Source organism: Camelina sativa, chromosome 16, assembly GCF_000633955.1.
Source record: "Camelina sativa cultivar DH55 chromosome 16, Cs, whole genome shotgun sequence".
Lineage (NCBI taxonomy): Eukaryota > Viridiplantae > Streptophyta > Magnoliopsida > Brassicales > Brassicaceae > Camelina > Camelina sativa.
The window spans coordinates 14,304,625-14,317,284 of NC_025700.1; the positions used below are offsets into that span (position 1 = coordinate 14,304,625).

General features: G+C 33.6%; 1 protein-coding gene and 2 long non-coding RNA genes across 3 annotated transcripts; all 3 read left to right on the forward strand.

The window, feature by feature from the left end:
• LOC109129606 lies at positions 4,913-5,471 on the forward strand. Its single transcript, XR_002035894.1, has 3 exons — positions 4,913-4,948; positions 5,114-5,254; positions 5,331-5,471. It is a non-coding gene; the product is annotated as an uncharacterized LOC109129606 (long non-coding RNA).
• On the forward strand, positions 5,620-6,124 carry LOC104750538. The gene is made up of 2 exons (XR_761647.2): positions 5,620-5,748; positions 5,912-6,124. It is a non-coding gene; the product is annotated as an uncharacterized LOC104750538 (long non-coding RNA).
• On the forward strand, positions 7,350-12,339 carry LOC104753662 (putative F-box protein At1g67390). Its single transcript, XM_010475881.1, has 6 exons — positions 7,350-7,361; positions 10,364-10,672; positions 10,989-11,606; positions 11,686-11,859; positions 11,995-12,232; positions 12,266-12,339. The coding sequence occupies exons 1-6, from the start codon at positions 7,350-7,352 to the stop codon at positions 12,337-12,339; spliced, it is 1,425 nt and encodes a 474-aa protein (XP_010474183.1).

The window sequence follows — 12,660 nt, forward strand, 5'->3', positions numbered from 1 at the left end:
TTTTTTTTTTTTTTTTTTCTGTCGGGCCACGAAGGAGCAATGAAAGGTTGTTTTAGGGATACTTAAGCAGTATGAATGAGTATCTGGCCAACAAATCAATTTCCTGAAGTCTTCGATTTAGGTTGGGCATAAAGTGGATGTGAACTTACGCGAGGAATTAAAAGGTATTTTGGTCATCACCAATTTGGGTGGTATGAACTCCTATTTGGGCATACTGGAAAGTCTAGGTGGCCTAAAAATGAAAGTTTTTTCATTCGTTCAGGATAGATTACAAAAACGGACAGGTGGCTGGCCTGCCAGACTGTTATCAAAGGGCGGGAAAGAGGTAATGATTAAGTCAGTGGCTACATCTATCCCTACTTTTGTCATGTCTTGCTTTTCTCTATGGTCACCCGAAAGCTTACTAGTGTGATATCTAACTTTTGGTGGAGCTCATCTAGGGAATCGTGGGATTTACATTGGGTTTATTGGGATAAAATGTGTTTTAGTAAGCGGGAAGGGGGGTTGTGATTTCGATGTTTGGATGACTGTAAAACTACTTTGTTGGCTAAACAGCTCTCGAGATTGATTACAGTTCTGGACTCACTATTTTCTAGGGTTTTTAAAGGTCGGTATTATAGGCATTCTGATCCGTTGGACCCAATCAAATATTACTCATCGTCTTATGGGTGGCGGATTATGATGTCTGCTCGCTCTCTGGTAAAGAAAAATGCTTATTAAATGGGTAAAATCCGGTGATTCCATCTTAGTATGGTCTGATCCCTGGATTCTTGCTCAATTCCCGAGACCAACACTGCGTTCGGGATCGTATTTCGATCCTGAAGTTCGAGTTAAAACCTTCGTTGACAAGAGCTCAAACTTATGGAATATGGCGTTGCTTTCAGCCACTTTTGAGCCGAAAGATGTTTCCCTTATTTATGTCTTACCTTTGGGTAGTCAAAACTTACTAGATAGGTTGGGTTGCCACTTGACAAAAACTAGACTTTATACGGTTAAATCTGGGTATAATGCTTTGCAGCAGCAGCGGGTTGCTTCCCTTGTTCTGCAAGCTTGTGGCCCAAATATTATACCTTTACAAGCCTTTGTTTTGCAAATCCGGTGTCCTCCGAACATTCAGCATTTTTGTGGCAAGCAATCACTGGTTGTATAGCAACAACAACTAATCTTCGGAAACGTGGAATAAGCTGTGATATTGAGTGTGCGCTTTGTGGCTGTTCGGAAGAGAAAATTAATCATGTCCTGTTTGAGTGTCCTCCGACGAGCCATGTTTGGGCTCTATCTCCATTTCCGACGGAATCGGGGGTTTTCCCTTCGGTGTCTGTCTATGCAAACATGGACTCTTTGTTTTGACAATTTCAGCAGGTTTCTTCGGTGGATATCTATCCTTGGATTCTATGGTATATTTGGAAAGCTCGAAATGGTTACATTTTTAGTAATCTGGATTCTAACCCACTAGCGATTCTGCGCTTACCGGAGGATGAATCCAAGGTTTGGTTCTCGGCGCAGGAGGATCCTTTGGGGGGGGGGATTCCCCACAAGCTGGGTCCTGACCTGGTTTTAGGGGTACTAATAATTTGGTGGTGGATAGGCCTGTAACAAGTTATCGATGTTTTGTGGATGGATCTTGGAAGGCAATAGACCATCATGCTAGTCGTGGATGGTATTGTATTTCTCCTGTAGGGGAGTCCTCCACTATGGGTGCAGCTAATCTCCGACGTAGTCTCTACCCACTCCATGTAGAGGTAGAAGCACTAGTCTCGGCATTGTGGTGTATGATTGGTGCAGATAATCAGGATGTCGTATTCCTTACGAACTGTTTTGACTTGGTGAAGATGGTGTCTTTGCTCTCCGAGTGGCCTGCATTCAAGTCTTATTTGGATGAGATTGAAGTTGATAAGGATGAATTTCTCTCCTTCTCTTTAGTCTTAATTCTCTGATCGCAGAATGGTAAAGCGGACAAGCTGGCGAGACGTGTTCGTATAGATTCACATTTAATTACATATGTAAACGATTTACGGTCCAATTGGCTCGTTTGAACTGATCTTGTACTTTGTTGACCAAAAAAAAATCCGTGTTGATGATGTTTTTTGTAAGAAAAAAAAAATCGCTTTATTAGAATTCTCGAGAGATTTTGTGTCTACAAGGACGACGAGTTGGTAAGTGGTATGTTTTTCTGTAAATACATTTTGATTGTTTCAAATGGGAATGATTAAGTTGCAATTTAATCTATCATCCCCATTTAGATCTAGGGTTAGGGACCTTAGGGTTTGAAAGATATGTTCTAATTCTAGGGTTTCTTCTCCCTGTTTCCCCTATTGAATTACAAATGGCGCTTTCATGAGTTTTTGACTTAATTTTTTGTGGTTTCTAAGTTGGTGAATTTGTTTATTGATTTTCACGACGGCTTGTCCTATTAATGCATTTGATTTTTGAATATCCGTGATCAGGGAGGATGGCATCAATTTCTATCTCTCGTTATCTCCGTCCTAATTCAATCTTCTTCAGATTTTATCCATACGGTACAGGGTAAGACAGTGGTGCGCTAAGTTGTCTCCTTTTATTCTGGTTACAAACAAACAAACAAATGTATGATATTTTTGACTCTTTTTGTTCGAACTGTGTTTCGTGTTTCTAGGACGCTCTCTGCTAAGGAGGACATGAAAGAGGAGGTCGTACGACTAGGAGTTGACCTCTCACTCTGTGTAGCTGAATCCATGTTCTGTGTGATGACATTCGTACTTTGTTGTGGTTCTGCTACATGTTACGGATACGCATAATACCACGCTCCTCTCCCGTGTCAGAAAGGCTGGTTCATGTTATTGGTGATGTCTACTCTAAAACATATCGAACCGAAGCATGGAGTTTACCATGATGTTGCCTACTCGTTTTAGTTTGGATTGATCGATACCACTTGGAAGGATTTTGCTGAAGGAGTCATGGTCTTGCATCGCCTTGTTATGCTTCTCAGAAGGAAAGATTGCTACTTTGATGATCGACTACGTACTCTCTTCGGCTCTTGCAAAATTCAAGCAATTGCTCAAAATGCTTCAGGATAAATTGAGGTCCGCAAAACATGTGTCAGAGGCGAACAGGTTTGTTAGGGATGCAATGGAGTCCGACATCTACGACTTGTGGAAGTCGCTCTGGAACGAGAGCAGGGACCGCATTCCAGTCGCCTACTTGTTTCTTCCTTCATGCTTGGATTATTTCTATGGCTTATATTTCCCATTTTGCTAATCAAAGTAATTGTTATATATTTTAGGTTTACTACTGATCAGAATCAAACTATCTTTAAATATATATAAACCGAATTTTGCTTGATGGTTGTGATAAATAGTTGGAAGTGATAGTGTCCTTTTTGTACTTCTCTTCCTCTGGCGAGTAAGTACAAACATTGCATATGTAGAGATCAAACTGGTTCTTGTTGTTCTTGTAATGATATGATATGTTATTTTGTTTATTATTTCGCAAGTTAGGGCAACGGAGCTCTCGATTGAAAGTTGGCATAATTATGTTTTCCTAGACACACATGGGTTCACGGATTACATGACAGCATCTCAATCTCATACTAATTAAGTACTAACTATATAACTAAATAGCCTCCACTGGAATTAATTAAAGATATAAAACACACTTGGTTAAGCCAAAAAGAGGGCACATGTAACCACTACAACAATTTTGAGTTTTGGTAGCAATTCTTTGTAGCACTAATTCAGTAACTGCTACTAAAAGTGCCAAAATAGATTGTGAACTCTATTGTAGCATTGAATTAGTGCTGGAAAAATTTTCAATAAGCGGGAACCCAAAAATCATTACAATAGCTGAAAAATCATTTGAAGGCAAAACATTTAGCCAAAACTTTGTTTTTCCGCCACTCTCTCTCACTCGGACCAAACACTTAAAAAAACATTTGGCAAAAAAAAATATCTCATTTTCTTAGAAAATCGATTCCCCATCCTCCGTCGCCTCTCAAACTCCGTCGCCACCACCACGGAGACAACAACACACCAACAAACCTTTGTCGCCTTTCGAACACCGATGACAGAGTGAAAACAAAACCACCGATGTCGCTTCCGCTTCCCTCCGATTCAGATTCTGGATCTGAGACTGATTCTGATGGCTTCTTACAGGGCCTCCACGCCTTCTTCTTCCCTTCTCTCACGGTTCTCTCTCTCTCTCTCTCTTCTCAAGGAAACAAAGTTAGAGTCTTTTTTTTTATCTCGGTGGTGATTATGTGAAATGGAAGCTTCGTGTGTACCTTTCTTTTTTTCTTCTTGGTGATTCGGTTCTAGGGTTAAATACTTAGCCTTTAATAGTTCCTCTAGGTGAATGTTCCTCCTTTGACATTTTTCTGAATCTTATTCAACGGATTTAAGTCCTACTACTTTTTGCTTTTTATGCCTTCATTGTTGTGTGGATTCTTATGTTTGAATTATTATTGATTTTGTTTGTTTGGTATACATAGGCTGGAGCTGGAGAAGAAAAGGTAGGCTTGTTTTTGTTGTTTTTCCTCATATTAGTACCTTAGCTAGGATTGGTATTTGTACAAGGTTCTGCTGGGTTTTAGATGAAGAGTATGAATGTTAAAAGTCTGAATCTTTCTACTTTTAATTGGGGCTGATTTGTGCAGTTTGTTATGTTTCTTCTTTAGCAATGTGTCTATTGCAGTTGACAACTCGCTAAGCCCAGCTCACACCCTCATTCAAGGGAGTGACAGAACAGACGGAACCTTCTCAAGGTACTTACTACTGATGAAAATACTGCTCCGCCATGTAAATGTTTTGTACAACTCTCTACCTTTTCCATCTATGTTGTTTAACTGTGTTCTTACAAATATTTTTTGGGTGGAGGAAGTTGCTACAATGGGGACTGTAAGTCCTTAATTATTGTGGTGAGACTAAGTTTCTCGATAAACTGGAGATGGTGAGGATTAATGGCTGCAAGAAAGGTAACTAACTTCTCTCAATCCGGTGTGATGTTCTTCTATCAGCACTTTTTTTAGAACTCTAAAGTCATCAAGACATGTATAGTTTTTGTCTTGTATGTTTTATTACGTCATTTTTCTTCTACAGAGATTGAGATTAATTTGATAGTTGAATTCTAATGTTTGCAGGTGACTCTTCCAATATGATAGGAAGCCAAGTAGCCACCCTCGATGTATCAAGATCTTGGTTTCGGACTATATACCAAGTGTTCCCATCTGTTGGAGCTTGTTGAAGAATAATAAATCCTCAATTGCTGATTTTGATCCAAGGTAAAAAAGTGCTTTTATTTTTTTAAAGTTAAGTTATTTAGGTTAAGTTAGTTTTTTTTCTGGGATCTCATTGTAGATTGTTAGGTCTGCTAATTCGCATATTACCAATTCAGTGACTCTTGGTTCCAAATTCGTTTTGGTGGTCATAGTCTTCTTTAGTCATGGTTTGGTTCTAAGCGAGTAAGAATCTCTTTCCAATCTTCTCTGTTTTCTCTCTTGTGGTGATGTACCTCTTCACATCTGGAGTTTAGTTAGCTTTGTAGGAATTGGTACTCACATATGAATTCATTTGGCATTTGTTTTCACAGCTATTGATCTATAAGGGGGCCTGTTTTAGCTGCCATTAACTCCAACGAGTTTGTTCTTCTCTCTATTTCTCCGCGTGTAAGATGGCTGCAAGATAGGAAGCCAAAAACACATCTGCTTTGAAGTCCCAGATTGAATAGCTACAACAGGAGAGGGATGGATTTCAAAGGATGGTGATTGGAAACCAGGTTTGTAAACACTTTAAATCCATTTTCCTGTTCTTCATATCTCTTGTTTAATCCTTTGTAACATTTGCGAGTTCACCAACCTTAGGAAAGTAAGAGTTTTACCATTGCTTATGACCGATTCAATTTTATTATGCTGACACTCTTTTATTTTTCCCACTTACAGTTACTATAAGGTGATCTGCTGATGGTATGAGTGGAGATCTACTAGGACTGCTTCGGTTTCTTTATTACTTGGTTTGGTGAAGAAATGTACTTGCCTTCTTTTTCTTTATGACTTGGTGATTCAAGCATTTGTATCTTTTGGGTATTTGATAGAATGATTTTATGTAAAATGTATGTTTTATAAATTTAATGTAATATTAATTTTATTTATGAATCAATTTGCAATTTATATTTTATGCACTATAGGTTTCAAATAATTGAAATATAGAACATAATAATATACATTACAACAGCATTATCAAAATGAACAAAACAATATTTTACAGCACGAAATGTTTGCTATAAAAACAAACATAATAACACGAACTAAGCGCTAGTTAATAATATTAAATAGCGGAGTATTAGCGCTATAATAGGTCAATCTATCATAGCGCGTAAAAACTGCTATGGTAGGAGGGGGGTCTACTATAGCTCCTCATTATACAGCGTTTTCAAATGCGCTACGAAAGCCCTTTAGTAGCATTTTCCGTGTGCTAGTAATGTCCATATTTCTTGTAGTGAACTTGGCTGCTAGTCACATCTCAATCTCATTGTTCCAGAACCGTTTTTTTTTGTTTCTTAGCAAAACAATACATTTTGGAAACAAAATAGGTTTTATAGTACAGTTACTATTTAAAACTAGAAAAATCTCCCATATGTACTATTTGTGTAATAGAGATGGTGTGAGATAGAGAAAATGTGGGATTGGGTCCAAATGTGCAAAATTACAAGTAAGGGTCTCCTTGTTTTTAGATTTGTTTTTTTATTTTTTTTCATCACATTCATCTTTTTCTAATTATTCAAATATTTATTAATATATCTTTTGTTTCCAAATTTTTTCCACATAAAAAAATCTATGTTTTTTTCTTGATAATTTGATATGCATTTTGTTTGATGATTTTATTTGACAATATTAAATATTTTTTACATCTTTGTATCCGTTCACCTTTTTAAGTATACAAATGTTTATACACCTTATTAAGTGTACAGATGCATGTACACATTATTAAGTACAAATATAATTTGTTTAATACTTAGAGTTTTAAATGTGTGTACTGCAATGATTTTGTAAAAATTACATGTATATACTTAATAATGTGTACAGACATCTGTACACTTGTGTCTAAACATCGGTACACTTAAAAAGTGTACAGACATCAGTACATTTAATAATGTGTACAAATATTTGTACACTTAATAAGGTGTATAGACATCTGTACACTTAAAAATGTGTACGGATACAAAAGATGTATATAATATATTTAAAAATTATTAAACAAATTTCATATCAAATTGTAAGGAAAAGATATAGATTTTGTGTATCTATGAAGTTTTCTATAAAAAAAATATATCAATAATTATTTGAGAAATCAAGAAATAGGGAGAAAAAGAAAAGTACAATGGCAGCAAACGTAATTAATAAAACTGTTGAATGGCAAAAAAGAAAAAGAAAAACAGAGGAACAATGTCAAATGTGGGTTTCTCTAATTGTAAATAATGAGTGTATCATTTTGATAATTATGTTTCAAAAACGTATCAAAACTCCAATTAACTCTTTTTTTTTTGGGTTGAACCGTACCATAAAGATCTTTGCAGTGTCTGATTTTTATTAAAGTTCAAACTTCAAATAAAGTTTTGGTAGATGATAAATAATATGAACATGAAAAATACATGTGTTGTATAATTAAATATATATATATATGACTTCTTTTCATATTTTTTTTTCATTTGAACTTAATCTATATATAATAACAATCCGAATAAATGCGACCAACAGTTGTGTTTTTTCAGTCGTACTTTTTGGATATTCTCCGAAAAGTCGTGATGGTTCATTAAAACGGCTATTTATGAAAAGTTACAACGTTTCATTGTAGAGTTGTGCTTATTTGAACATTCATATCTTTTGAAATCTATATATATATATATATATATATATATATATATTTGTCCATTTGAACTGTTTTCATTTTTTTGCCATGACACAAAATAACATAAATTTTCAATCTCAATAGTTTTTACAGCTTTCTAAATTATTATTCTCTAGCATTCGTTCTTTTAAAAGTAAAGAAATTCCTCAAATTTTTGATTTAACAAAAGATTTTTGGAATGATGAATCTAATTTACAACTTTTAATTAATTTTAAATATAAAAATTTAATCAATTCTTGATTTAACAAAAGATTTTTGGAATGATGAATCTAATTTACAACTTTTAGTTAATTTTAAATATAAAAATTTAATAAAAATACCTAGAGTTTTTTTCAACAGTTAGATGAATTATATAGTGAGTTTTTAAAATTGACATTTTCAATATGGTAATAAAGATGTCTTCTATTTAAAAGCAGTTTACATGGATTATTAGGTACAATCAACTGCAGATAGTTGCGATTTTTTGTAGTACATTTTCGTAAATTTTTTGTTTTTATTTGTTTTTTTAAAAAAAATCAAACGGTTGTATCTGTTCATTGTAGAGTTGTGTCTTTTCACTATATTTTATTTATATTTTTTTCATCACAACTTTCATTGTAATAGGTTTATGACGTCATTGACGTGTGTCTACTTAAATAGTCATGTCTTTTGAACTCTCTTTATATTTGTCTCTTCATCAGTAACCAACAAGGTCGTTGAAACAAATTTTTCATTTTATGTTGAATCTAAATAATTGAGTATTAATATCTAATATTCAACGTTATTCTATAATCTAACTAAAATTTTAGAAAGGATTATAGCAATAGAGAAATTTTAGAATTACAGTTGCGTCTATTTATTGTAACTTTTCGTTAAAACAATATTTTAATATTTAATATTTAAAAGTAATAATAACAATCTGAATAAATACAAACAACATTTGCGACTTTTTGTTTCACTCAAACAATTGTATATGTTCATTGTAGAGTTGTGTCTTTTCACTAGATTTTGTTCATATTTTTTCATCACAACTTTTCGTTATAATAGGTGTGTCTATTTAAATAGTCATGTCTTTTGAACTTTCTATATAATTGTTTCTTCATCAATAACTAACAAATCATAGTTCATTGAAACAAATTTTCCGTTTTATGTTGAATTTAAATAATTTGAATATTAATATCTAATATTCAATGTTATTCTATAATCGAACTAAAATTTTAAAAATAATTATAGCAATATAGAAATTTAATAAAACTTACTATAGAATTTACAATTACGTCTATTTATCATAATTTTTGTTAAAAAACTATTTTAATATTTAAAACTTATTTTATCATGTTTTTGAAAGTTGCGTATTTTAATTTCAATTTTTCTTTGATATAGTTTCACTCATTATTAAATACATTTTTTAATTATAATTATTTAATAAAAATTATATTTACTCATTACAACCATTAATTCAATATTCTCAGTTATGATCACTTTGTCAGTATGATTTTTTTATTGTAGCTCTTTACTATAATTTTTCATATAGTATCTTATATATTTATAATACTTTAAACAATATTATTTGCAAAGTTACTTCTATTCTACATAATATTTTTTGTTTATAAGTTTTCATTTTGATGGTTGTGTTTTTAGTAACAGTTTACGTTTAAGTTTTATGTATTCAAACTATTCTATTACATTCAAATGATTTTATAATGTATAGTTTTAAATTTTAAATTTATTTACCTTTTTCTAAAATACTTCCCCCGTGACATCGCGGGGATGTCGCGGGGGTCTGAGTCCTAATAAAGATAGTTACCGTAGCTTATTTTAATATGCTATAGTTTTCCAAATCCATCACCACTTTTTTTATAAACCAACCACATAATAATATAGTTAGAAAGCTTCAAAACTCGTTACAATGGATAATACTAACGTTACAATTGAGAATACTAATTAAGAGAATGGTTAGTTGAAGTTCAGAGGCAATACTTGAAATTACTAACTTGGTGACTGGCTTATACTGTATATGCTATGAAATCTGGTGAAATGGAAAGAAATCTTAATTGATAAAATTGAGAATAATAATTAAGGAGAATACACCAGAGTATTTTATTTTATTTTTATTTGGGTGTAAATATATAGCTAAAATTTCTTTTCTGTAACAATTTTTTTTATTAGAACAATTAAATACTTGATTTCCATGACATATTTCTTTCTTTTTATTTTGAACAGAAAGTCAAAAACCATTTTTTTTACTTTGTAAGTCATAAGGAAAACAATAATTGTTAATTACTTTCCATATTTATTAAATGTCATAGTCAAAACAAAGTAAATTATTTTTCTTTAATTAAAAAAAAAAAAAAGAATACTCCAATTAGGGTTATAATAAAACAACCAATCACCACACATATATGTTAGTTGTCTATATAATCTTCTTATCTCTTTACTAATCAAACAACATAAATCTAATAAAAACATCTTCACCTCTCTTTTCGTATACACAAGTAAAAAAAAAGAGTCTCTTCCCTCTCTCTATTCTGAAAGGCTCTCAATTTCATCATCAACCCAAACCCATGAACGCATCACCATCGTCGGATACAAGAGGCAAACGGATCCTCATCGATCCTGTGGAGGACCGGATCAGCGAACTCCCAGACTATGTGTTGGTCAGGATCCTAGCAAGTATGAGCACAGAAGATGTCGTCAAGACAGGTGTGTTGTCTAAACGTTGGAGGAGTATATGGAAGCAGGTGCCTTTCCTCCACTTCAATATGCTAATTGATATGAACAAGACGGCACCTCTATCTCCGGAATCTATAACCCAGGTTTTTTTCTAATTCTTAGCATGTTGTCTCTACGAGTTCCTAATGTGTTCAATGGAAATGGTTTTTTTTTTAAATATATTTGAAAGTGAGCATATATAGATTAGTAGGATGTGAATCCATTACATAGCTAATGAAAATCTAGACAAAAACAATCTCTTGCCTTATTCTCATAGTTTACATGATATTATCTTTCAATTTAATTTCTTGAATTTATTGAATTTAACAATTAATAAAACTATAGCCGATTTACATATATATCGTTATTAAATAGTGAGAGTTTAAGCACAAGATATTAAATAATTGTTTTATTTGGAAGGTTATAAACCGTCACAATGGTAATCTGGAGGGTTGTTCAATCATTCATTACGCCCACCTGTTTAAAGATAGTGTGCTCGAAACTTGGATCCGATTACTTACTCTTGAGAAACAAACCAAAGCCATCGCACTTTCAAACCATCATGGAAACGGTACGGGAACCAATTCGCTTCAGTTGTCTCCAAACATATTCTCCCATCCAAGGCTCAAAACACTGTTCCTATATCGATACGATTTAAAAACTGCACATGCCTTCAACAACTGCTATAATCTCAAGATCCTCAAACTTGAGAAAATCTATGCTGAGGTTGATGTGTTCAACAAAATTATTGCATCGTGTCCTTCTCTCAAGGTTTTGGTGCTACATCATGTCATGTGGCTCAACGAAAAGGCTTGCTTGAAGATTCACAACAACAACCTTAAGCTCTTGCATGTTTCTTGCATTGATGTTGATTGCATTGAGGTGTATGCGCTTCTTCTAGATATCTTCTCGATTTATTGTATTCATTTTCCTAGGGGATCTAACTTCGTCATCACGGCCCCAAGACTTTTGTTCAATAATGGCGCTATAGACTTGACGGGATTCAACATGCACTACAACATTTCACGTCAAGCTCAGGTAAGTAAGAATTGTATATTATATATCTATTTTAATTTATATGTTGTTTGACATGTTAGTTTTTTTGTTTATATCGAAGGAGAGAGAATACATTGGGCATGAGTTCGTGGTGAGTAGAGATGCTAACTATTTGCAGCGGCTTAGATCTTTGGCGGTGTTCGTGGATGTAATGAATTCGAAACAAGTTGAGCTGCTTCGGCAGATATTGGTAGCATGGAATGGAGTACTCCGTGAGCTCCATGTATTATTTGAGGTACGTACGTTCATATATTATGCTTTAATTCTAGTTAGATAGCTAGATTTGATCAATTTTGTGTTATCACTTTTGTTTAATTAGTATCTATTATATCCGACAAATATTTATGTATATGTTCTTGTATATATGTAGGATAGCAATGTTTCCAAGGAAGAAGGTGAATCTTCCATTTGTGGAACACAAAATAAAAAGTGGGAAGAGGGAAAAGTGTTTCCCAATGCTGATTTCCGTGTGAAAACTGTGTGGATGTATAATTTCAGCGCTTCGAATAAAGCTCACTTTGCATTAGCTTCGCATTTTATAAGGCAAGGGACTGTAATGAAGAAGTTGATGATCATGACTTCTTTGGTTCCGGCAAACATGAAGTTAGGTTTAGAAGCAGTTCCTGCAACGGATACGTTAGCTAAAGAAGCGGCAGTCGCCAAACTAAGGAAGCTTCCGAAGGGTAACGAGATGCTTAGAATTAGATGCTTCTGATAAAATTTGGTTCAAATCTAGTAGCGAGGATATAATATATCTCTAGTCAAGTGTGACAAAATCTGTTATGATTTTTCATATGTTTATTTCTAATATGTGACATAAAATCTTTATGCTAGTTTTGAATGTTTAAATGACATAAATACAATTTTTGCACAATGGCTTACATCAAACTTGTTCTTTCATCTCCCCGATTAGATATTTGTAAAACAGAAAACAAATAATGTTGACCTCTTTAATTGGGGTTTCCTTATGTGAAATTGTCTAAATCTAAAGTGAGAACAACAATATAGATTGGTAAGACTAAGAGTGAGATGGGTC